General features: G+C 38.1%; 1 protein-coding gene across 9 annotated transcripts in view; it reads right to left on the reverse strand.

Moving 5' to 3' along the window:
- Positions 1-27,701, reverse strand: part of ASPH (aspartate beta-hydroxylase) — a 222,139-nt gene that overhangs the window by 126,747 nt on the left and 67,691 nt on the right. For 4 of the 9 annotated variants that reach the window (XM_025393195.1, XM_025393196.1, XM_025393197.1 and 1 more), the window contains 10 exons: positions 23,917-24,009; positions 21,392-21,466; positions 17,070-17,198; positions 14,911-14,943; positions 14,247-14,303; positions 13,658-13,705; positions 13,138-13,170; positions 8,218-8,259; positions 7,840-7,896; positions 4,229-4,273 (listed from right to left, as the gene is read on the reverse strand). In XM_025393195.1, the coding sequence (XP_025248980.1) occupies positions 4,229-4,273; positions 7,840-7,896; positions 8,218-8,259; positions 13,138-13,170; positions 13,658-13,705; positions 14,247-14,303; positions 14,911-14,943; positions 17,070-17,198; positions 21,392-21,466; positions 23,917-24,009 (612 nt within the window). The remainder of the gene's footprint in view (positions 1-4,228; positions 4,274-7,839; positions 7,897-8,217; positions 8,260-13,137; positions 13,171-13,657; positions 13,706-14,246; positions 14,304-14,910; positions 14,944-17,069; positions 17,199-21,391; positions 21,467-23,916; positions 24,010-27,701) is intronic. The other 5 variants (XM_025393202.1, XM_025393203.1, XM_025393200.1 and 2 more) reach the window with 4 other exon arrangements.

Genomic DNA, 27,701 nt, shown 5'->3' on the forward strand with positions numbered 1-27,701 from the left:
ATTTAAGGAGAAAGGTGAAAACTTGTTAATGGATGAGAAATTCTAAAATCAATCTTAAAAATCTAATATTCAAAATGATTGGCCTGCAATATCAGAAAAATCAAATCTTAAGCTTGAGCTTCCGCATGCTTGCCAAGAATCCACCTGCACAGCACTTAAAAATTTATAAATATGCAAGAAAGAAGGCAGGATGAAAACTACTGGACAACTTACTTTTCTACTATACATCATAATTCAACCTTTGACATTCCTGAGGCCTATGTGATGAACTAATGCAGATTAATAGAAAGACGCTGAAGAATATATAACACATCTGATTTTACCACACCAAAACAGCTCTCAAATCTCTCAGCTGTTAGGTCTTCATTTATTTAAAATCCTTTCAAAAACGGCAGCTGACAGTGTGGACTCTGGAGCCAGAATGCAAGGATCAATCCCATTTCTACCACTTGTCAGCTCTGTGATCTGGGGAAGGTTACTTGGCCTTGCTGTGCCTCAGTGTTCTCATCTGTAAAATGGAGAGAATGGCATATCTACCTCTTGAGGTCTTAGAACTATTAAAGGTCAATCCATGGAACGTGCTTAGAAGAGCACCTACATAATGCTTAATAAACATGAAAGTTCACTGTCCCCTACTTTAGATGGAGGCAATGGTGATAATGCCCCTTGGGAATAGCACATTGATAGCTACATTATTATGAACTTTGATAAGCTATATTAAGACTGTATAACTTAGTCTTAGGATAATCAGGAAAGGCAGATCAATCATCAATTAGGTTCCAAGGGCCAAGAAAAAGTGAACGAATATCCAGCACTTCGCAGAAGTCCTCAATTTGAGTCTTCCACTGAATAAAAGAATTTTAAAGACTGAAAAATGGCAAGGAGGTAGGCCTTACAATGAGTGTTCCTGCAATCAGATGCAAAATTAGACTGAGAAAAAATATCACAAATATAAATTTATGAAGATTGCACAAGTGAATAATAAAAACATTGTAATATGAAGTAGGACTAAGTATAAGACTTAAGACTTATAGAAAATAAGAAAACCAAGTGCAATGGTTAAAAATACAGTCACATGTCACGTAGCAATGTTTTCGATAGACCAAATATACAATGGTGGTCCCATTTGATAATGAAAATTCCTATTGTCTAGTTGCATCTTAGCTTTCATAACATCCCAGCACAACACATTACTCACGTGTGTGGTGATGCTGGCGTAAACGAATCTACTGCTCTGCCAGTTGTATCAAACAATTATGCACAATACATAATACATGACAATGATAATAAAGGACTATTAATGGTTTTACTCTCCTATACTTTTATGGTTCTTTTAGACTATATTCTTACTTCTTAAAAAAAAAAGTTAACTGTAAAACAGCCTCAGGCAGGTCCTTCAGGAGGTATTCCAGAAGAAGTCATTGTTATCATAGATGGCAACTCTATGCCTGTTATTACACATGAAGACCTTTCAGTGGGACAAGATGTGGTGGTGAAAGACAGTGATATTGATGATCCTGCAGGCCTAGGCTAATATGTCTGTTTGTGTCTTAGTTTTTAACAAAAAAGTTTAAAAAGGTTTTAAAAAATTGAAAATAAAAATGCTTATAAAATAAAGATATAAAAATATTTTTATATGGCTATATATGTTTGTGTTTTAAACTAATTTTTATTACAAAATCATCAAAAAGTTTTTAAAAATTAGGTTTACAAATTAAAAAAAATTACAGTAAACCAAGGTTAATTATTAAAGAAAACTTTTAATACATTTAGTGTAGCCCAGCATTTATAAAGTCTACAGTAGGGTACAGTAATGTCCTAGGCTTTCACATTCACTCACCACTCACTTGCTGATTCACTCAGAGCAAATTCCAGTCCTGTAAGCTCTACTCATCAAGTGCCGTATACAAGTATATCTTTTTATTTAATCTTCTATACCAATTTTTACCATACTTTATCTATGTTTAGATATGTTTTCATACACAAATATTTACCATTGCATTATAACTGCCTACGGTATTCAGTACAGTAACATGCTGTACAGGTTTGTAGTTTAGAAGCAATATGCTGTATCATATAGCCTAGATGTATATGTAGTAGGCTACTCTATGATATTCATACATGGACAAAATCACCTAACGACACATTCTCAGTCTGTATCCCTGTCATTAAGTAACACATGACTGTATTGCTGACTCTCAGCCTTACATCCTCTACTGGCAGGGTCAAACTACCACAATGCAGTGGATCATTCAAATGTTTATGATACCAAGTTATAGGTTACAACTCTCCATGAGGTCTTTCAGAATGGAGCTTCTCTTGATCTTGTTTGGAGGTTCTAGCAGGGAAGCACAGCTACTCATATACCCTTCACTGAAGACAGGTCCTTCTCTATCGGGGATGGTCGTCCTCTTCAACTGAGCATGCAGCTTTGGGAGGGACACACATGGAGTGGAGAGGGAGGAAGGGGACACCTGCCTGGCCAGTCAGATCAGCCAAATCGACCCTGGCGATCAATGGGGTGACAGATGTCACAGCCAGATGACCCTCACATCCATCACAGAGGTAGATCTTGGTCTACCTCTAAGATCAGGCTAATTAAATACTAAACAATAGTCAGAGCCACCACTTACTGAGAGCTTATTATAAGTCGGGAACTATGCACATTAATCAAATCTTCATTTGTATGTGCTTTGGTTCTTAAAAATCTAAAAAAAGCACCTTACTCCATCACCTCAGACACTTGGTGTTTCATATTTACATTCCAAATAAACTATTGGGTTCAGTTATAAAATGATAAAAGTATAGAAATTTTTGGTCTGAAAAATATTATCTTTCATATCTTCACAAAAATTAGATCACTATTTTAAAATATGAACTATAACTAGAAATATATTAATGTTGTAGAAACATTACTTTTAGGAATATAAAATAATTTTCTGTTAAGGCATGGAATAGTCATCAAAATGCTAATTCTGTAACTGGTCCTGCCTTTTTGATAGGAACAGGGTACTCTGTGAAGCATTATTCAAAAATGAAAAGGAAACCAGCAGAAGGACATAAATATCAGCTGCCCTTGCCATGTCCAAGTATTTTAAACACAGATACACACTGCCTAGTAGTCATCATGTAAAAGGTCAATTTCTCCATGGACTGCTTTTCTCATTTATATTATAATACTAATAATTCCATTCTCTTAATCAAATATTTGTTTCTACAGATAATTATTATTAATGCACATGACAGGAAAATTATCAAAACCTAAGGCATCCCATATAAAACTAAATATATTCTTTGATTATTTTATCCTTTTTTATTATTAAAGAAATAAAATTGAAATTTAGTATTTAATAAATTTTGGCAGGCACAATTATTTCTACCAAAATCAGTAATAGGAATGCACATCACTGCTACAAAATTCATGTTAAAATGGAGAAAACATAAGTAAAGGTTGAACAAATAAATATGACACAAAAATAAAATGCAGAAATGAGAAGAAATACACTTGGGAAAGAGGGAGGATTTTCCAAATCCTCTTTGATAGAACATTCTTTCCCACTATGAGAATAGGAGGTTTATAAACTCACTTCTCTTTGCAGGTATAGTTTATGTCATCTCTAAAATGCATTTGAAAGCATAGGCTTTGGTGGAAATGCTGTTCCCATTCTTTATACTAACTGGTGACAAGAGGGGTCAGGTGGAGGAAAGTAGGAAAAAACAGGGAAAAGTGTGCAATGCAGAACTAAAAGGAAACACCCTGGGGCACTGACAAGCACTGGGCAGCCTGGACTGTCACAAAGCACTAAACATGCTCTCAGGAGAGATGGGGAATGGGGAGGAAGAGGAGTAATGTCACAATTTACACACTATTCAACTTTCATCCTAAGGCAATTCTGATTCCACATCCTCCATCAAATAGTCTGTCAATCAAAGAGGAAAACAAAAAAAATCTAACTTCTACTACTACCACCGTCTATAATGGCAAAATCATATGATCATTAACGCTCCTCAAATTCTAGCTCAGCGAATATGTACTGCACTGAATCTGATGTGTATTTTCCATTTCTTTGGTTGAACTGATAAAAACATAGAAAAATTTTAAATTAAGGTATAGTTAATCTCTCTCAAAATTTTTATGCTTTGTAGATTCATTATAAAGCTGCTGGTAATATCAACAGGATATATAAGAATAACAAAAGAGAAAAATACAACACCCAAAATGTCATACCTGGTGGTACTTCCTGTTGTTCTTCCACAGGAGAAATGCTTACTTCTAAAACAGATAATAAATTTATAATCTGTTACATATTGCTGATCAGTGTTTAAAATATGCATTGCCAGATTTAAGTAATGATGATACTTTTCACAGACTTTTTAAAAAATTCAATTGAAATCATAATAAAAACATTAGGCTTTTATAGCCTCACAACAAAGAACGATCAGCTACAACTTAGCAAAATGTTGTGTATTTCTCCACGGTTCAGCATAGTAGGTTTTATAGTACCTGCCTGACTAACCTCAAACTCCACTGCCCAGCAAAGGAGCTATGGACTAAAACCTAAGCTTCCCCCACAATTTTGCATCAGATTTGATAAGAGAGCTGTGGAAAGACACTTGGTCGCTTCAACCCAGTTACAACTAAAGAGATAGTAGATGTCCCCACCCAGTGATTTAAAGACATAGTGATCTGATTTGCTCTATGAAATTACATCACATATTAATATCTTCAAACCTAGCAACCTATTTAATGTTACCTTAACCTAGAGATAAGATTGTATCAACATTTCTTTTGGTCCCTAAGAATTGTTAACAATCGGGCCAAGCACGGTGGCTCACACCTATAATCCCACCACTTTGGGAGGCTGAGGTGGGCTGATTACCTGAGGTCGGGAGTTTGAGACCAGCCTGACCAACATGGAGAAACCCAGTCTCTACTAAAAATAAAAAACTAGCTGGGCATGGTGGCACATGCCTGAAATCCCAGCTACTCGGGAGGCTGAGGCAGGAGAATCACTTGAACCTGGGAGGTGGAGGTTGTGGTGAGCTGAGATCGTGCCATTGCACTCCAGCCTGGGCAAAAAGAGCTAAACTCTGTCTCAAAAAAAAAAAAAAAGAATTGTTAACAATCTTTGGCCAAAAGAAAGATTTTTTTAACAGCATTTTCTAAAACACAAAATATTTATGGAGCTATTTTAATAATTTTTCTTCTTGCATTAATTTGCTTCTAATTATAAAAATGACACATGCTCAAAACAGAATATTTGGGAATATTTTACATAAAAGTAATTGAAAACAGCAACAAAAATCACACCCATTCCCACTAACCACTGTTAGTGTCTGGCAATACTTCTTTCTTATAATGGCAGTGCAGTGACCATTGAATAGCTATGTTGTGACTGGTTTTTAATAGGTTTGCCTGTTTATTTTGTTCTTAATTATCTGGAGATATATTAACACTTTATCAACAGAACAGAATGTATTAGGTTGGTGCAAAAGTAACAGCAAAACCAATACATTCTATTAATAATTTTCTTCTCTCTAACTGGCCCCATCATCTAAAAGTTACTTAAACCAAAAAAAGGCCCCCTTTATTCCTCATCTTTGCTTCACAACCATCAGGAAAGCCAATTAATTTTAATTCTAAAATATATCTCAAGTTCAACACTTTCCCCTCCATTCCCACTGCCATGATCTTATTTTAGGCTACCAGAATCACTTCCTTGGATTAGTACGAAATATTTTCCTAACAGGGTGTTTCGCTCTGCTTCCATTCTTGCGCCATTCAATCTAGTGAAAGTAATTCACTTTCACATCTAAAACAAAAATCAGATTATGCTGTATCTTAATAATTTTCATATTTCACACTATGCCTAGAATATAATCCAAAAAACCTTGGTAGGCCTTGCAAGGTCCTGACTGATCTGTACCTATCTCTTTATTGCTCAAGCCAGTTTGAGTTTGGTTTTCTATCATCTGCAACTGAAAGTAACTTTACTGACACAGATGAAGAATAACAGAAGGGTTTAAACACAGGGCTGATACAATGAGAGCTATACTTTTGGACAGATCATCCTAATAGCATGTGAAAGATGGATTTGAAGGGGACAAGAACAGAGTCAAGATGTCTAGCTAGCAGACTACTGCTATTATCTAGGAAGATGAGAAAGGGCCGAGCCAGACAAAGGGCTGTACAAGAGCTAAGAAGAAAAAAATGGATTTGAGAAATGTTTAGGGAGTCTATTAACGTGTCTTGCGATTAGCTATAGAGACAGAGGGAGAGGAGGACTCAAAAATGAGTTCCAAGTTTCTGGTCTGGGAATCCAAGTATATATTGATACAACTGGCCGAGAGAAGAGGAGACAGGGAAAACGAGGTTGATTGGTGTGAGAGATGAGCTCCCCTCACTGCCCACTCAGGCACTGCAGGAGTCCAGCACAGAAGCTGCAGGGTGGGCGGCAGGTGCACAGCTGGGTGCCCCACTGCCCAGGACAGGAAACTTCCTTAGCAGCCTCTGCTACATCCTCTATCAACATATTAAAATACTGAAAAGTCTTAGGAAAAAAATATTTCTAAACCAAGAAAGGTAGGGTCAAATTGCATAGTTCTTTTCTATAAACCATATGTAGGGTAGGTTGGAGAAAGTTCTTCCCAGAGATTATGGGTTTCTATCTTCTGATTCTTACCAAATAAACACAGAGACTCAGTGATATTCTTCAGAACATTAATATCCCTCATAGAGAACTGAGTAACAAAAGGTGAGAAAAAATCTCAACTCAATCCAGCCTTGCTACACAGAGATGGATCCTGCCTTTACACAAGGGCCCACAGTGCCTGTACAGGGGTCTCTTGCAGCAGCTAAGTGTACACAGAGAGCAATTTTAGCCTCCCCCATTTCCTTATACCTATCTCCCCCCATTTCAGTCAGCTGCACCATTCCATTTTCCGTTCTGCCTAAACAAGCTCAAAAGCAGTAACATTTAATCTGAAAGGTGACAATTAGCTGCTCCTAAATAAATTTTAAGAGTAATTTTATGAGCAAAATTCTCCCTGTTACATGCTCCTCCTGGCAACTTATGGTTGTTAAAGCAGACACTCCTATTCCCTCACACCTTCACACCCCCATGCAGAGTCACCCACACACCCCAGTCCTGGGTCGAATGTCCCCTTGGTCACTTACAGCTATGAAACCTAGGGCTAGTCAGTCACCTGACCTCACTCCAGCTTCAGGTCTTCATTTGCAAAATAAGTACAAAGATCTCTGCCCTCCCTGTTTCTCAGTGTCTACTACGAGGAGCAACTGAAACAATATATGTGAAATAACTCTGTAAACTGCTAAGAACTAATTTAAATCTGAGTTCTATTGAAGCGCCACTGTTTAATACATGCAATTATTTTTGTTTTTCAGAAACCATCCCTTCAGTTCTCTGCCACGGAAAAAAAAATATAGTTTTGTTTTCCCAGCTGAGTCATGACATAAAGACCCATCTTTCAACCCGTCTCTGCCCATAGCTACGCCCTTCTCACCAGCTCGCCCCTCAGGGGTGGTAACCTGCTGCTACTCAGGGTAGCCCTCCACACCCTCAGTTGTTTGCTGTTACAGTAGCCTGTTTCTATCACTATCATTGTACTTCTCATAATCCTTAATTCCTTTATTTATTATCTGTTTGGCCACTGGAATGCCAGCCCCAGTGAAAACAGGACTCTGTCTTTTCTTCCCTCTTGTACTCCTAGCTCCTGAGCACTGTACAGACAGCAAGCAGGAAATGTTCAATAAATAATTGAATAAACAAACATAATTCTCATATGGAAGGTAAAACCATTTCCATAAATTTAACTTACCTTCTACGATTACCTGTGTTACTTCTACGGGATTATCCTCAGGAGGAACAGTTACTTCTAAAATAAATAATAAAATCAGAATCCATTACGTGTTGCCAACCAGTGACACATCTTACATTCACTCGCCTTCATTCAGATTCCTAAATTAACTCGCGTCCACTGAGATTGCTAAATTTGACTCTTTTTAAACTGGGTCTTCTGATGGAGAGTATTTACACTACAATATTAACTTTAACTTTGATACTCAATTATTTTCTTACTGACTTGAAAATGTCTTGCATTTTTTCTACACTGATTCTTTGTTCCACAAGTAAGAGTTTTAACAAAATACAGGGAAAGCTGACTTGCAGAAAATATCTGCTTACAGAAAAAACTTACCTGTGACTTCTATCCTTTCATTTTCTGGAGGTTCATATACTACTAAAAAAAAAAAAAAGAAACAAAATCCCGTAACTTTCATCGTAACACAAAAACTGACAACATGCTTCAAGGGTAGAGACAATGCCTTACACATCTTTGAACCTGCAAGGTTTAGTCACTGGGAAACAGTCGACTAGAGAGTAGGATGGAGAAGAGTTTCGTCTAGGGTAAAACAGGCTTGGATTCTAATTCCAGGGCAGTCACTTACTACCTGTTTAAAATTTTCTTCGCATCTGTGGTGGAGGTTTTGAATTAGCCGAAACTGTACCCTGGGAATCAACTGGATCCTGGTGTTCATGGGCAGATTCCCTGCTTTTGTTTAGGAAACAATTCTCAGACCTCTAACCTGGGGCCAAACGCCTCTGCCGCCAGCCCCTGAGAATAAAGTGTTCCCCACCCTAATCAGGTTGTGCTGTCCTTGCCTCCCTCATTTGCTGGCACAAGGGTCAGCGTTTCTTCTCTGCTCTGCTGTAAGGAAGTCTCATCTCCACACAGGCCTCTCCAGGGCCCCGTGGGTCATAGCTTCCTCAGTCAACCTGATCTTCCAAAATACCTCCAATTTTCTGGCACACTACAAGCAAACATCCTTCTTTTTCCCAGCATGGTTATAAGTTTATTCTTTCTTATTCATTTAATAAAGAAAAATTATTGAGCACCTACTATCTTTCAGACATTCTCAGTATTGAGGTACAGTAGGGAACAATGTTTAATAGATCATTTTGTCCTTTTGGTGCATTTGAAAGATGAAGGAGCAGTGAATGTGTGCTTACTCTGTCTCCCTGAGTAGTGCCAGCATTTAAACATGCTCAAGCCTCTAAGGACTTAAAAAAGCAATGCCACTTTTTCTTAAGCTTGCTTCCCCTCACCCTCTCTTTCTTCCATTGAACAATCTAATTTCTTCAGAGTCATTTACATCTCATGGCTCATCTCTTCCTCTCCCCTCCTCAACTCACTCCCACTTGTCTTCAGACCCTGACCCCATCCCTGAAAAGGCTCCTGCTGAGACCCCCACTCCAGTGCCTCATTTGATCTGACGGACACTCGCCAGCCCTCGTTATAAATTTTAGCGACACCATTCTTCTCCAAACGACGTTGCCCCTGGACTTCAGGGTAACCATACTCTCCCCTTTGGTCTTTCGTTTCTCCCTCTCAATCTTTTTTTTCACTTCATCTTTTTCTTAGCAGTCCTTAAAGGCTGGTTTTCTTCAAAGTCCAACCACAGAACCACCTCATGTCTCCCTCAGTCTGCTCTCCTTAAGGGATCTCAGAGCTTGGTCCTGATGGCCACGTAACTACTCTGATGGTTCCCACACTCACAATCACGAAGTAGACTTCTCTTCTGAGAGTCAAACACCACCAAATGGCTCATCTGGGTCTTTCCTCTTAGATGCCTCAAAGAAATCTCACTATCACCACGTGAAGAAATGGACTCATGAGCCCCTGCCCCATCCTTGTCTCCCGTCTCTCCCACGTTAGGAAAAGAGCACCCCCTGCCACCAGGCTGCAGAAGTGGAAGAGTGTATGTGGCTCTTGGCACCTTGTTGTCTCCCCCCAGCTACACCCACGCATCAAGATCTGCCAATTTTACCTTCTAAGCATTTCTCAACTTTGCCCACTCCCCTTCTCCATCATTGCCACCACACTGGTTTAAATGATCATCTCTGTCCTATCCATCCACTGAAACAGTTCCAGCTAAGGCCACCCGTTGAAGTCACTGCAGCGCCAGATCAGGGCAGGTTTTCAGCACTCATCTCACACGGTTCTCAGCAGCACAGGGCACCACTGAACATCCCCTTCTTGAAAATCATCTCCTTTGGTTCCTTATCAGGCAGAGAGAGATGTGACGCAGGGAAAGACCCAATTTGGATGATTACAGCTAACTTAACTCTTCTCCCTGTATTGACTCTTGTCTCTCCAGTCTGTTACATGCCAGGCCAATCAATCTTTTCAAAATGCAGATCTGACTTGGCAGTGCTCAAAGGTGAAGATGAAAATCCTTGACCTCGCTCACAGGCACCCTCTGAACCCAGCCCATTTCACCACCTCAGCCTTACTCTTGCAAGTTGACGTCAGAGACCTCATAAGACTCTCCAGTCACCTTTCCCCTTGCTTTGTAAATTGTTCTCACCTTCAGCTCAAACTTCAGGCAGGCCCTGCCTCATCCACAAACTAGGTAAGGTCTCTTTATTATATATTCTTGTTACCACTGTACTTGTTCTTCCCAGCACTTATCACAACTGGAAATGAAAACTACATTGAAATTGCTTAATTTCTACTCCCCTGCTAAAATATAAGATCCATGAAAACAGGAACCATGTGTGTTCTTCACCAGAACTGCTTCAGTGTCCTATGTTTTGGACAGAAGACACTAAAACAGGGTATGAATAAATAAGTCAATTACATGGTAAGGCCATACTATCACATCCCAGGTTTGTCCAATGTAAGCATGATGATTCCTAGGTTATCTTTGATGTAGAAGCTGGTTCCTGCTATAGTTCTATCAAAGTGTATGTTATGGGGTTTGGGAGTTTCATACCGAATATATTCTATTCTCCCATTGAAATGTGGTTTTGTTTTCACCCTACTTATAGTTTCACTTACATGTCAGTTACTTGGTTTTCCTACTCTGATTCCTGAATTTTCACAAAGGTATTGTTTTAGCATATAGTGAATAATACTCTGTTCAATTAGATCTATTGGTTTGAAACAGTTTATGTTCTATATAGCAAAGAAATCCAAAGTACCTTACCAAATCATGTCGATCCCTTAGGTTATATTTGCTGCCTTTTGTTAACATTTTAAATTACATTTATTATGATAATCTGCCCTATGAAAATATATAACATTTTTCATGGTATCTAATTTTATACTTCTTATGAGTTTGACTTTAAATTCCTCTAGATTTACAAACTGCATTCTAAACATGTTCTTTATAGTGTATATATATATATACACACACACACACATATATATATATATATTTAATTTTTTATTTTTGAGATGGAGTCTCATTCTGTCGCCCAGGCTGGAGTACAGTGGTGCATTCTCAGCTCACTGCAACCTCCGCCTCCCGGGTTCATGCCACTCTCCTTCCTCAGCCTCCCGAATAGGGCTGGGACTACAGGCACCCGCCACCACGCTCAGACAATTTTTTGTATTTTTAGTAGAGATGGGGTTTCACCGTATTAACCAGGATGGTCTCAATCTCCCGAACTCGTGATCCACCCGCCTCGGCCTCCCAAAGTGCTGGCATTACAGGCGTGAGCCACCACGCCCGGCTTCTTTGTAGTGTATTTTTAAAAACATTATAATGATTGGTAGAAACGAGGAAAATATCTCAAATCCCGTCATTACATGCAACTTGTATTTATAAATTCCTATTGTCTCCTTAAAATTCAAGATTGGAAAGAAAATCTAAGTGTAATCTCAAGACCAAATTATTCCCCCACCTTCCCTCGGCCCCAAATCTTCCTGTGAACACATCAGGTCCAAATTCTTTAACTTTTCGGAAATATTATCAGTACCTAAAGACACAACCTAGGATTTTTCCCATGGTGTCATTCATATCCCATTAGAAACAGCCACTATAGATGATGAACTTGGTAGGGTCTCAAATCTTAAATCATCATATAAATATGACTCATATTTATAAACACTCCTAATTTTCTTCAACTGTGACTCACTATCTATCAAGACACTGTAAACTCCTTGAAAGCAGGGACCCTGTGTTACTCATATTTGAATTCCAAGCCCTAAAACCATCTAGAACATAGAAAGTCCTTCATACCCGCCAACTCAATTACGATGTATTTCTTCATCTTTCTTGCTTTACACGTAAAGTTATATCCAATTGACTTCTCTCTTTCTACATAATCATCTTTGAGGATAATGGAATAAAGAGGATATATTATTGGCTCTATTATTTCCTAGTCATACATTCTTGGGCAGCTTATTTATAATGTCAGAACCTTATTTTTCTCCTTTGGGAAGCAGAGAAAATAAAATCTACTTCACGGAATTCAACACAATAGTCCATGCAATGCTTGGACACAAGAGGAGGGAGGTACAGGCCTAAAATGAATCAGATGCTGCTGCTGCGCAAATTTGCCAGAACTGTTTTCTCCACACTGCCTTTAAGCCTGGAACCCAGTGCTTCTTAACCTTCCCCAAGGAGACAAATCAGTCATCTCTGAGAGTGGGATTAATCTGTAGAAGCAGCTAGAGCAATTAAACCCTGGCTGAAGTAGTTGTTCATGCATATTTTAGTCAAAAGAGAGACAACTATAAAGTACTGAGATTGGTTTTCTTGAATGACTGTAACTGCCTCCTAAGGCAACTTGCACAGAGTTTAAGAAATTATTTAGGCAATGGCAGAGGCAGTGGAATGGGTAAACAGTCTCCCTAAGTGAATTCTTTGAACACTACCATTCATCTGGATGTTTTAAGTTGCAATATTTATAGTTTAATGTTCCACATCTTATAGTCAAACTATATGTATATTTTAAAACAAGTAGGTGGCTTAAGGTTAGAAAGCATTTGCAGGCCGGGCGCGGTGGCTCATGCCTGTAATCCTAGCACTTTGGGAGGCCGAGGCGGGAAGATTACCTGAGGTTGGGAGTTCGAGGCAAGTCTGACCAACATGGAGAAATCTCATCTCTACTAAAAATACAAAAGTAGCCGGGCGTGGTGGCACATGCCTGTAATCCCAGCTACTCAGGAGGCTGAGGCAGGAGAATCGCTTGAACCCAGGAGGCGGAGGTTGTAGTGGGCCGAGATTGTGCCACTGTACAGCAGCCCGGGCAACAAGAGCGAAACTCCATCTCAAAAACTAAAAATAAAAAAAAGAAAAAAAGATAATAAAAGAAAGCATTTGCAAACCTTGTTCCTCATAGACTTGGTATGTTACGTCATCTGCCAAAAAAAAAAAAAAAAAAGAGAAAGAGAGAATAAAAGCAAAATAAGTATTAACTGAGTCATTCTAAACACCTGTTCAGTTAAAACAAACAAAAAACTACTTAGTCATAAACATAGAACTCTATTCCTTCAAATATTAATGTCTGCACAGTCAATAATAAATGCCTCTGCCCAAAAGCAATTAAACAGCAGGTAAATTATTTTCATTAAACTTTCTCAAATTGACACAGAAGAATTTCATACACAAAAACAGCACTAAAATTTGACATCCTGTTTTGTTATGGAGGGGTTAGTTGATGAGGTGAAATATGAAAGCCTGATATTCTTATAACAGTCTAACTTTGTTATAAAACAAAATGTCACGAATTAGATGCTGAAATTACTTCTTTGATGCCTTTAAAAGAAAAATCACCATGTAAACACAGCATGTGACTGAAAAATCTATGGTAATATTTTAAATCGAATGAAAATGCTCATCTAATACCTGTATCGTGGTGCAATCTTTCATCTTCTCCTACTGGTTCACTGGCATCTAAAAAACAAAAATACACCTTTGCCAAACAGGAAAAAACCAAACACGCTGCCAGACAGCATTCTAGGAGATTCTTAAATTAATTACCTTCACAACTTTGCCAGATAGATGTTTTCATTATCATTTAATAAAATTTAAGCTGAATAAAGTTCCACAATTTGATGTCTAAGTCACAAAGACAGGAAAAAGTAGAACTGGGATTTGCACCCAGCCTTGACTTTATAGTACATCACACTGCCCCTTCAATTTTCAAATATTCTTTCCTGCACCCTACCTACAATGACCAAAATCTCAACAGTGGTTTTGAAAAATACATCTCCTTTTTCTCTCATCCCTCCATATGTCTCCTTTTTCACTCATCCCTCCATGTAGTATTAAACTACATTCAGACATTTCTATAAGTATCTGACCAATCAAAAGTGATTATAAATACCATACAGGGATCTCTGTGTTGAATCACAATTGTTAACCCTGGAATAAAACAGCCTTGGCCACTGTCTCAATCAGAAAACACATATCAATAATTTAAACATTTACAAACCTGGATTTTCCTGCTCAGACATCATCTCTTCCATATCCTGATTATAGTCTTGTGAAACTATAAATTAGGGAATAATTAGGAAATTACAACTATGTCTCAAATAAGGAATACATGTAATATTCGAAACCAGAAAGACACACTTTTTAGTTATGATAGAAATGCAAAATCAAGTCATAATGATATTCAAACATGCTCATTCCTGGAACAAATAGGTATTAAGTGTGTTAAATGCCAAATGCAAAGATGAATAAGAGGGGACTGTTATCAATTGGTTTATACTTGAACCGCAAAACAGTAAAGTGCTAACAGATGATGCGTCCACCTCCCGTGGCCATGCCCTTTAAGCGCGCTGGCATGTGACAAAACATGATTTAGACCTTTCGTTGACTTTGTAATTGAAAGCTACAAAACATGCAATTCCATTATATCTTTTGAACTAGTAATCCTACTGAGAATTTATCCTCAGGAAATAGGCGTCAAAACACAAAAAAGCATATTCAAAAAGAAATATCATAAATTATAAAACATATGATAAAATTATTAATTGCATATGCTGTGTATATTTAAATATATCATTAATAATAGATATTATGTACTTTATGATGCCCTTTTAAAGGAAGACTCACCCTAATTAAGAAATAACAGTATTAAATTAAAATCTCACCTGTCTCTTCCACATGGTAACTATGCTCGGTTTCTGAAAAAATATATATATTAGATTGATATTTACTGCTTTTACAAAATGGTATGTATATATCCTGTATAAGTACTTTGAATCTATGCTTATCATTAATTTTATTTAAAAAGTTAAAAAATGGGATTATCAATTAAAAGGCTGTTTAACACTTTTATATTTCACTAGAACTACACTGTGGGATGTCTCACACATTCTTCTCAATCCACTCAACCCCACAAGGCTGACAACCACCACCCTTGGACTAAAGAGAGAGGACAACTTAGAGTGACAGTGACATAGGCCAAACCAGGAAAGCTGTTCATTTCTAACCCACTTCACATCCCAGTAGAATGTGCTATTTCCTGGACCTGTCCTACCATTTTCTAGAGCGAAAGTACAGCAACTATGGATGGGAACAGAGAAAAACAGTGGCAGAGGCTTTACACCCTTAGGAAGCTGAAGGGTAAATGTGTTGAACACTTAACCCATACACCTCAGATAGCAAAAGAGCTGCCATTGTATGACCGTCACCACACTTATGACCTTGTTAATTTTATTTAATACATATATAAAGAATAAATATTTTTATTTTCTGAAGACTTTTAACAACCAACTTTTAAGTTCAAACTGCATCTATGTCCTAATTAAAGATTAGAGCAGAAAGTAAGGTTTCTGCAATTTGTGAACTTTTAGAAGTGTTTCTTCCTACTCCCAATCTGTGACTCCTAACTTTAAGAATATCAAATTCCTCATGCTTCTGTTTATTTGAGCATCTTAACTGAAATTTGTTGCATAAGCAACATGTAGATACAAAATTCTGAGCAACTGTCAATCTTACTGAGCCATTTTGGCCAAAGACTGGAGAGAAGAAGCAACAGGAAATGTGGAAATCATTTTATCAGTATCCCTACTCAGAAATTGGAAACACTGTTCCAAAGAAATCATGACATAAATGATTACTAAAGGGATAAAGTTCTGAAGCTAGTCTGTAAGTGCCTATTTTCAATGTGTACTGCAGCAAAAAACAATCATATAGATGTTCAAAAGGATTGTGTGCTTGTATTTTTCACAGAAAATTATGCACTATATACAATTCTTTTGAAAACAAAACCATCCCATATTTTTATGGGAAAGTACATTTCCTGCTCTAAACAATAGGCATGGATATAAGTTTTTGGAAATACATGTACTCATAAAGTAGGAGCTACCTGCTTCTAAAGTTATTTTCCAAAATATTTAGTATTGTGCAAAGTAGATAAACTACTTTTCATTATTTTTATGCTTTTAAAAAGTGTTTGCTAACTGGACACACAACGGCTTATGCCTGAAATCCCAACACTTTGGGAAGCTGAGGCAGGAGAACTGTTTGAGGCCAGGAGTTTGAGACAGCCTGGGCGACATAACCACCTTGCCACTATAAAAAATTTAAAAATTGGCAGGGCATGGAAGCATATGTCTGTGGTTCCAGCTACAGGAGAGGCTGAGGTGGGAGGATTGCTTGAGCCTGGGAGGTCAAGGCTGGAGTGAGCTGTGCTCAAGCCGCTGCATTTACCAGCCATGTTGGGTAGGATTTTATAAATAAGTTATATAAAAACACAGCCACACTGACCCACTTAGGAACTATCGAAGGCTGCTTTTATGCTGTGATGGCAGAGTTGAGTAGCTGAACAGAGTCTGTATGATCTGGGGAACCTGAAATATTTACTCTTTGGCTATCTACAAAAAAAAGTTTGCCAATGCCTGGTACAGAAGCTAAGAATTGTGTTTTGCTCACTGTAATTACAGAGTTCATGTAAGAACATGAGCCTGTGATAGATTATCACGTCCAATATTTCATCAGTTGTTTGAATTTCATTTAACAAATAGCACCCTAAGCAGAAGAATATAGTAATACTAGTTTCCTGAAGTATTTGACTTACTATTTATAAGAAATTTGTATATTCTGAGTTTTCCTGAAAAGTGCTTTGAACCAAAATCAAGATATCTATTTTAAGAAAAAATTCGCTTTAATTGAAGCTTTAAGCGTCAACTTTTAAAAATCTAAGCAAAAGTTAAATATCCATTTTAAAGGGGTTTAAGAAAAACTTCAGTAATTATAAGTCATTGATTTTATTTTATCCTGAAACTTGAAAAAAAAAATGTTCTACCTTCATGAGATACTTCGACTTCCAGGGTCTCAAATCTATCACCTACAACAGTCACCGTAAGAAACTCGTCATCCTCTTGTTGTGGTTCTCCTGTGGGTCCATCTTCTTGTTGCAAGTCTTCTCCTTCAACTATGACAATGAACAAAGTGACACTGGTCTATAGTGAGGACCCACTGGCAACAGCCAACTGAGACACGAAAGCCCCTTGTGAAGGGCCGCCACACACCTGCTCCTGCTGCTGCGGCTTCCCCTGCCCCTCCTTTTGGCCACTGAAGACACCATTGTCCACTCTACAGCTATTTTCTTCCTCTGGCCAAGTGCTAATCTGCCTAAGTATATGTGGTGGGGGACAGGTTTCCTCTCATTAGGATGTTGTATATCAGGACAGGAAGCTTATATATTTTATTCATTATATATTCCCAGCCACCTAGGGCCATGTCTAGCTACAGGAAGCACTCATTAAATATTTGATGAATGAATAAAATAATTCCTAATTATTACTAATATATTTGCCTCTTCAATTATCCTCAGGTCAGAGAAAAGGCTACTCTATGGCCTTTTCCTGGGAATTTACACAGAATTCCAGGTAACAACTTTAAATGACTATTCAAATATTCTATAGCAAAGAGTAACTAGCCACCTATCTAAATTATATGCTAGGGCCAGGCATGGCGGCTCACGCCTGCAATCCCAGCACTTTGGGAGGCTGAGGCAGGCAGATCGCTTGAGGTCAGGAGTTCAAGACCTGTCTGGCCAACATGGTAAAACTCCATCTCTACTAGAAGTACAACAATTAGTCAGGCGTGGTGGCCCGTGCCTGTAGTCCCAGCTACTTGGGAGGTTGAGGCAGGAGAACTGATTGAACCTGGGAGGCAGAAGTTGCAGTTAGCCAAGATGGTGCCACTGTACTCCAGCCTGGGTGACACAGTGAGACTGTCTCAAAAAAATAAATAAAATAAAATAAAAAATAAATAAAAATGAATTATATGCTAGGTCACAGGTTTACCCGAATCATACTATACATTCAAAAGTTCCTATTAGGCTTTAAGTAATGCAAAGATGCCACTTTCTCTTCTGTGATTAACTTCTATGATAAGTGAACTGCTCTGCTTCTTTTGTGTAGAGGTTGGACATGTTACATTATTCCACTGCAACATGGTTAAGACTGAGTATTTCATCCCAACGTAACTTGATCTGGCTTCCAGCAGAGTATCTCCTGTGTAAAATACTCTAAAGAACGTGAATGGGCAGGACTTGGCTTTGCAGTGCAGTTCAGGGATTAGGAGTATGGTGTCTGGAATGCATGGCTGTAGATTCAGGCTCTTCTATACCAGCTGCGTGACTGTGGGCAAATTACTTAACTACCCTGTGCCACAGATTTCCCCCCCATAAAATGGGAATAATATCTATTTGTAACATTATTGTGAAGATTAAAACACTTAGAAAAATGCCTGGCCCTAAGTATTTAGGTGTGACTATCATCATTATTAGAGTAATAATGACATTGTCATTTGTACAGCTACTGAATCACCCTACCCGCAACCCCAGCCCAAACTGCAAGAAGCCTTCCTTAGTTACTCTCCCTTTAGTGTGGCAAGGTGATGCTCTTGGGTGTTAGTGAATCAGGCAGGCCTATTTATGTTGATGCTATTTGTTTTCTGTCTTCTCATAGCTTGCAATATTGTTTTTCCTCATTTCAGATTTTCCGCTATTCAGCAAACCACCAATTTGAATTTCTGTTGCCCATTTTCTTTCTCTTTTTCTTTTTATCACACTCCTCTTTCCTTATTCTGCTTTCATTCTATCCACTGAAATTTGATGATTTTTACACTAGCAGGATTTAGCTTTCATATGCAGCTGTTCAATGGAAGTATTCCTGTTTTCTGTAAGGAAACCAGTCAAACATTGAACACTATCTTTGAGTCTCCACTGCTCAGTGACAGCCTACCATGAAAAATTTCCTAAGGGTTCACGAGACTCTAGGCACGGTCAAGCCCTCTGCAGCTGTTATATTCTCCCTGTGAGGTAGGTACTGGTATCCTACTTTGAAAGATGAAGAACTTGAAAAACTGTGCTAAAGCCACATGGCTAATTAATGGCAGATGCAGGACCTGAATCCAGTTGTGAATGCACCATGATGGAGGCAGGGAGGTTATGTTCAGTCTGAGAGAGATGATTGGGCAGGGGTGGGACACACATCTCAGTGAAAGATATACCAGGTGCAGAGGTGCCAAAACAGTGATAGGCTTGGCAATTACAAGGAAAAGAGAGGCCAGCTGGGCTAGAGAAAAGTCACCGAAGGGGAAAAAGAGGCTGGGATCAGACAAGGCACAACTGGCTGGGCCACATTAAGCACAGGTTACAGAGGAGCAAGTATGGAAACAGGGAGACCCAGCGGGATGCTACTGTGCTACTGCAATGGTCATGGCAAGAAGCCACGGTCACACCGAGGCCCTAGAGAGCCAAAGTCAGTGTTGGGGCAATGCTGACAGGATTTGCTGATGGATTATATCTGAGGAGAGAAGAAAAATCAAAGAAAACTCTCGAGTTTTCAAATTAAGCAACTAAGAGGGTAGGAGGACCATTAACTAAAATATAAAAGACTAGCATAAGAAATTTGGGGAGGATTGGGGTGAGGAGGAGCTGTGAGGTGTGGGAAGAATCATGAGTTCTGTGGCAGGCATGCTTTAAGTCTGAGACATCCATAAGACATCCAAATTGAGATGCCAAGTATGCAGTTAGGTAAACCCAGAGTTTAGATGAGCAATCAGGGCTGCAGCTATATATTTAAAAGCTATCAACATACAAAGAATATTTATAGCCATGAGCCATAAATGTGATTTTCTAAATGTGATTAAAGAAAAGAACAAGTCCAAGAAGGAGGCTGTGGCCAGGACACGGTGCTAGACTTAACTGCTTCCCTCTTTTGGCTGCCTGCCCACCTCCCACCGCCTAAACATCTTAGGGGTCTATTTCTCTCCACCCCCTCCTTTGGCTGAGGCAAGTTTGCTACCATCCCAAATCATCATTACCTGTACAACCTACATCTCATCTCCCAGCTGCACTCTTGAATCCCTCCCATGCATTTTTCATGCTACAGACAGAAGGCATAACACTTCTAAATACCTTCCCCAATGGCTTCAGTTACTCTTAGAATCAAGTAAAAAATACTCTCTTTCTCATGACTCGCCACCTACACATTCCATGTGCCATCCATTCTGAACTACTTTCAGGTCCTTTCCTGTCTCTGGCATATGCCCTCTGCTTAAAATAGCACTGGCCTGGCAAAGGTCTACACCAGCCGCTTCTGACCCCGCTTCTGAGTAAGACCTAAAGAGCATCCCGTGTTTTATTACCATAACAGCACTTACCCCATTATATTTAAATCACTTATTTATTTAGACTGGATTTTCCTTCTGTTAAGTTAAAGTTGTGGTGCGGTGGGGAGGGAAGGCTTGAGGAAGGGGAAGCCTGCACTTGCTCATACAGGCCAGTGAGTAGCTTTCCAGGCGGCAAAGCAGCTAGAAATAAAAGGGTACAGGCTCCTACACCCCCAGCATCTACTGGCAACAAACAGTTTATACCATAGGGCATTGTTTGTTTTTAAGAAACATAATTTTATTTTCTTTTAGGCCACCCTTGGATCACCAAATCATCAGGAGAATCAGGATTCCAGAGCATCCTGCCCACTCCACAATCCCTTCTTGAGTTACGTTTTGGGATCACGATCTCTGTTTTTATCAAGGGATGCTTCAAGAAGCAGCCTTATAAAACCTTAAAACATTAGTTTCTGGATTATTACTTAGAATCCTCTACACAGAGCTCGCCATGAGAAATTTTACAATTTAAGTACTGGGAAAATGTTTTATATTCTCAAGTTTTTTTTTCCTGTCTGCTTAGTGCAACCTATGCAATTAAATGTGTCTTCGTTTTTGTTGTGGTGACCAGCCAACCATAAAGCGAAATCGAGGTGGAGGACAACACCTGGATAAGCCTGACCGTGGGCCTGTGTCCCACTTTCCTCCTCTCCGCCCTCCCCTTCTGTTCCTGATGGATCACTGTTTTCAATCTGTTCATTCTCATTTATTCCCACCAGTTCTCTCTTAGATGTATGCAATGAGTTCCTCCACAGTGAAGTGGAATAAAGCAAGTTTGGTGCTATTTCAAAAACAACACCTGTTCTCTAACTTTGAATTCAAAAACTTTTTAAAAAACGCAAACACCCAATTAGCCTTTACATTTTAAAACAAATGTCCAAGCCATTTTACATAACTAAGTGTTATTTTAGTAACTCAAAACAAAGAGCAGATTTTAATTCATACCATGTTCTGCATGTACCATTTCATGGAGAAGGGACTGAATTTGTTCTTTTGCTTCATCTTCGATATTCTGAGGTTCTAAAATAATTGCAAAACATAGCTAAGTAGAAAAGTTCAAACATTAATATGGACCCCTAACACTCAAACACGATGTTGGTGCATACACATTAAAATGAACACATTTGACTAAGCAACTATGCATTATTTCTCTGTCAGCTTACCATTTTTTGTTCTGTGCTGGCAAATATGGTAGATATGTGAAATTTGTTTTATTCTGTCAACAGACTTAAGCGTTAAAAGACTTTCAATAAGATTTTTAAAGAAAGAAAACTAAGTCAGGCTTAGATTTTTATTTAACAAAAGAGCCTTATTAAAAGCAAAATGACTCCAGTTTCTAGTTAATAAAATTTGCAATAATGATAAAATAAAGTGGGAAGAACAAAGCTTTCATAAAGGGAAATAGTTGGGAATAAAGACAGAAATGTGGAAGACAAGGTCAATGCAGATTGAAGTATCTGGCCAACCATTATCTATCTTCCCTGAGAGGAGAAAGGGCACTCTTGCGGGTGGGAGGACTGAGTACTCAGAGGTGGCCGACTGCTCTCAGTCAGATTTGTCAGGAAGTGTCAGTAGAAAACCTTACATTGTAACTGACAATCCTTTCAGCTTTGGAGAACCACATCTGACATTGAAGTCCATAGATTCAAATAAAGTGAATTACAAAAGTGAATATAAATGATGACATTCCAAAAACACTGTGGTGTTTAACAGATTATTAGATTTAACTGCAACATCACACAATGAACAAGAAGCTATAACTATATTGATACTGTTATAAGTTCTTTAGTAAATATAATCTATGTTCAGTGAATAGAAGTAGCACCACACTTGGTATCACAAATGCTGTTATGTGAGATAATGCCAGTGGCATCAGTTATGTCAAAGAGCTAATCTCCCATGACAAAAATATAGAATAAGTTAATTTAGACCTCAGGAAGGAAAACAGTTTAAATGTAATATCTGCTATGCTAATCACACTACAAAATCATTTCCAAAGCATAAAAATGCCTATTTTAAATAATTGTTTATTATTTCACAAGCCATTTATATATGTAGTCTTGCGCAATTATAGAGTCTGCCGATTGCCATCCGCTCTCACAAAGCCTAAGATAGCTTCCTAACTGGATTTCCAGGTTCATAACTGCTGAAATCACCATCCAAAGAGAATATAATTTGAGTTACCAGAAGTGGAGGGTGGTGCACTCTGCTCACTCTTTAATGGCTATCTTTGCCCAAACTGGTGAAAGCCTCAGTTCCTAGGAGCAGAATATAATACCTCCACAACTGAGCCCTCACACACTTCTCCAGAATCATCTGCTATTAGCACCGGCTTTCAACTTAGTGAGGGCTCCATGTCATTTCAGCTTTCCATAATTTCGCAATGAAATAAATATTCAAATATTCTCTCCTCTGGAGGGGACTGGAAGATGCAGAAGCTGGAGTGTAGTGGGTTAAAAAAGTGAATGGAAAATAAGGTAAAAAAGTAATTGTGGATTCTTCTTTCAAAATTGTGGCTATTATAGAGAGGAGAGGGATTAGGTGGCAGATAAAAAGAAATGTAGGGGTCAAGAGCGGTTTTATTTTAGTACAAAGTAAAATTTGAGGTTCTAAATCTCAATAAAATGTTTTAAAAGTTACTCTCTGTTCTGGAGCTATGGTATGATCATAGCAATTCTACAGGAATGAGAAAGAATACATTGTCCTAGGATTAAAAATTCAACAAATAACAAAACTCAGAGCAACATATTGGCCTTAAAGGAAGAAAAATTAAATGTTATTCCTCAGCACACAGTGATAAAATCAGCCAAAGTACCATTTGGATCCAGTACTTTTCAGTAAATACGTAGTGTCATTCCTTAAACTTCCAATAGGTGGCATAAGAAAACCAGAGATTTAGAGACTGTATTCAATTTACTAACTTATTAAAATATTTCACGATTTTCTTACCTATAGTCATAGACTTTGGGTTAACTACAGAGATGCTTGATTTATGAACCCATGTAGACACAAAACAGCCTCCATAGATGGCCACAGGGAGGTTTGGGAAGTCTTTTAAGATAGACAAGAGACCCTCATATAAAAAAGAATGAGAAACCACTAGATCTATTAAATCACGTGACAAATGATAACACGAGTGTAGAATTGTGTATATTTTCACTTTCAAGGTAATATAGTACAGTAGTGCTGGAATTGGAATCAAGAAACAACATTCAGTTCATGATGTTCCTAAATGTGTGGTTTTGGACAAAGAACAACTGTCTGCCTTAGAGCTGATCTTAAAAATTAAAATTATCCTGTGCCAATTTCTACTAGAAAAATACTATATAATTTCAGAAGAGAAAAAAAAGTAGATATTTATTCTGTAAACAATGTGAAACAAATTCCAGGTAAAACAGGATTCTGCAAATGGGGATACCTGTCAGGTTCAGGCACACCTGGGCGAGACTAGAGGATGAGGACAAGCTTACCTGCCTCCACAGGAGCCTGCTCCTCGGGCTCAGTGTGTGGCTCAGCCTCTTCTGGCGGGACTGCTGGCTCTGAAGTAGATCTCTCTTTAAGTCCTGCATTTTTTTATTCACAAAGTTAACTTGAGTTTTTGTGGGGTTTTCTGTCATATTAAACCAGGAAAATATTCTCAAACATTTAATCAATAGTGCAGGTAATGAATAGTTTCTAAAATTGCATGCTTAAAAAGTGAGGTAGGAAAATAGTTTACTCTTCAACTTCATATTAAAGGCTCATGTGTTAATATCTTTGTCTAAGTTAGCTTTTTACTTCAAATTAAAACAAAATCATTGTTTAAATGTTCATGAATCTCTAAAATAGTCATGTCTAAACCTGCCAAAAGTTCAATATGAGTTCAAGCTCCTTTTGTGCTCATAAGCGATTAATTCCTAAGTCCTGAAGTTTGAATTCAGCAATGAGGCAACTAAGACGCACTTGAACTTCCTGTTATTCAGGTACACTCAATGTTCTCACTTATATCTTTATTTATTCTACTTGAAAAACAGTTAAAAAGAAAAAGAAATCATACATAACTATTTATTATCTTCTAAAGGAAACCACTACAAGTAATCATATTATTCTATAACAGCTAAAATATATGAAAATTTAAAAGTTCTTCTTCCTTTTACAAGTCCTAAGAAAAATAAGATATCAGGGTATATGAAAACTGATTTTAAAGTTAAAGCCAGTCTAAAATCTATTATATTAAGTTAGTTATTTGAAGTTATTTGGTATTTTGTATGTGGAACATTAAGACAGATCCTCAATTAAATCCAACTATTTGGAAAAGAGCTAAATTCAAGAGTTCAAAGATTCCGTTTGCTGATCCTGGACTGCTCCTGACCTCATTAAGAATCTCCTAGCAAGCATAGTCACTAAAGGGAGTGCTCTGTGCATGCACAGCCTGCGGCAGGAAGGTCAAGGTGACATGAAGGGCAGTGTTCTAATCTTAAGCAGCTCTGTGCAACTCATGTATGCACACTAATGTGGTCTGGAAAATTCTCATTTCGATGTATTACTCTTCTTTTTTATTTTTCCTTTTTCACTGTTTTTTCTATGTCTCTTCATTTTTCTTTTATCGACAAAAACATACTCCCACGTTCCTCTTTCCAAATTTTAGAAGAAACAGAGACAGATACACAGGACCCTGCCGCATCACTTACATTTCCTGCAGTTACCATTTGCAACACTATTTCCACACAAAACTCACCACTAGTACACCTGACACCAACACATACAGTTGTGTCAGTTGTGTTCGACACCTAAGTTATCTCTAACTGTAAGAAAGATTGCAAAGGGATTATACAGAGGTCCTAATTGTAGTTCAAGTTCAGGGAGGAGGGGGTAGAGATGAAGGCCTAGTAAAAGACATCATATTTCAAATTCAACTTTAGGGCTGCCCTCCCTTTTACCATTTAAATAATCATTTTTACTTCCCTCAACTGTTAATGGAACAGGTACGGAATGATTCATTGCCAAGTTCTGCTGAATGAATGGGAAAAAGCTTAAGAATCTCAAGAATCAAGTAATTTATAACTCTCAGCACTTCAGCTAACACTTGGCACATAGCAATTGCTCAATGAACACTTGCCGAAGAGCTGAATACACCCAGTGATGTGACTACTCTGCTAAGTCTAAATGGCTGTGGAGATTCCCTGTAGGGCCAGGGCTTCTTAGGCGCATTCCAGTAGCTGAGTAGAAGAGGGAAGGCGACTCACATTAGTACTTCTCTACTCCTATGTACCAGAGATCCATATTTCTACTCCAGCATCCATCATTTCAGTGCCATGAGTCTAGTTTGCCTGAGACACTCCCACTTTATGTCTGCTGTCCTGGAATTATTTCAGTCTCGAAACTATCTGTCTGAATGAAAAATTACAGGGTCATCCTTCACTGACCCCACTTGTAGCAGGCTCTCAAACTGTGTTCCATGTATTATACAAGCAATGAAATGTTTTCTCACCAAACGATAAAGATTTAAACTGCCTGAAAACCCCATTCTTAATGAGTTTAGAAGTTTCATTTGAAAAAAAAATTATAATGCTACATGTTCAAATACTACTAGTATGCCAACATTCCGACATACAATGCCTCTGAGAGTCAGCTTTCTCTAGCCAACTTGAACTTATTTGTCTCTAAAATTGAAATTGCAAAACATAGGAAACACAGGAGAAAGCAAAAGCACATGGCAAAAAATATTGACTTTTTTGCCCTGTCCAAAGTGGAAGGTATATTATAAAATAGTTAATACCCGGTCATAGCTATTTCCAGAGATGAAATCAGTACAAAAATAAACAATATTGTAAACTTCAAAGAAGCTGAGATCATATTATACATTTCCTCCTCTAGACCTCTATAAACTTTTTAAAACTTAACAAAAACATATTCTAGACTACAAGTGCTTTAACAACCCATATGGACGAATTTGCCCTACAAGATTTTATTTCAGTGTTTCCAAAAAAACTTTTTGCCATCCAAACTCATTTTAGTTCTAAAATTTGAGGGAAAAAGCAAGCAAAAATGAATTAAGAAAAGTAAATGCATATAAGCTCAATTCAGTCATAGGAAAGGTGTTCAAATGGATTTATTATGAGGTACAAGTGGCAATGATGTAGCAATGAAATAAATATTCAAAATTATGACATTATGACGTTCAAAGTTATGACATAAGATGTGTTTTGATGTTCCTGGGGCTGCAGTTACCAAAATGCCAGCTTACAACGGTTGAACAGGAAGGAAATTTATCATCTAACTAAACAAGAAGTGCAGAGGCAGCTGGCTGCATTGCAGGTCAAGCTTCACCCTCAGGCTGGCAATCAGAGCTCCCCAGCTGCAAGCTTCTTTTTCAGACAAGGCGATATCCAGAAGCAAAAGGAGCATCTCTTGCTCTGCTTCTTTCTTAGGTTTCAGGAAATCTTTTCCAGAAGCTGCCAGAAGTCTTCCTTTTCAGTGTTAATCATCAGGACTGGGACCCACTTCCATTCCTACGCTGGCAAAAGGAACAGGGTGTCCACAGCTGCCTTCCAGTCATTACGTATGGTGAATAGTTACTGCCAGTCCACAGCAATGGCCACAACATGATTTGGAAAACACATTAATTCCCTTAAAACATAACTCAGTTTTAGTTCTTTCGGTTCATCAGATAAATTTGGAAATTATAAAACATTTGCATTTAATCACTATATAATTGCCCCTCCAATTTCAATTAAAATTAAATGAAGCTATGAAAAGCAAATGAAATCAGCACTTTGAATCAACCACTTACAACAAATATGATAAATAACACAAATACCCAAGCCCAAGATTAGCTTACTTTATTCACTGTTGCCCATGAGAAAGAATCAATATATTTCTTTCCATAAATATGCAGTAGTCGTAAACTTACTAAATTGTATGTTGTGTTTAATCATTCAACAAATATTTAGCATATATTAATTCAAGGCATTATTCTACAGTAAATGAAAACAACACACCTACCTTCTGGGGGAGAGAGCAATTTAAAAAATAAGAAACATGAACTATTTAGAGTATATTGGATGGAGACAGATGGTACGGGGAAGACACAGAACAGAAGCACATAAGGGAAAAGTAGGGGTGGGACTATTCATAATACTTGGTCAAAAGGACTCACTGATAACATGTGAACAGACCCTGAAGGAAATCGGGGATGTGGCTATGTAAGTTACACGTCTGTTTCAGGTAGGGAACTGCAAGTTCAGTCATGTGTTGCTTAACAATAGAGATATAT

The sequence above is a fragment of the Theropithecus gelada genome, chromosome 8 (assembly GCF_003255815.1).
Source record: "Theropithecus gelada isolate Dixy chromosome 8, Tgel_1.0, whole genome shotgun sequence".
In the NCBI taxonomy this organism is placed as follows: Eukaryota; Metazoa; Chordata; class Mammalia; order Primates; family Cercopithecidae; genus Theropithecus; species Theropithecus gelada.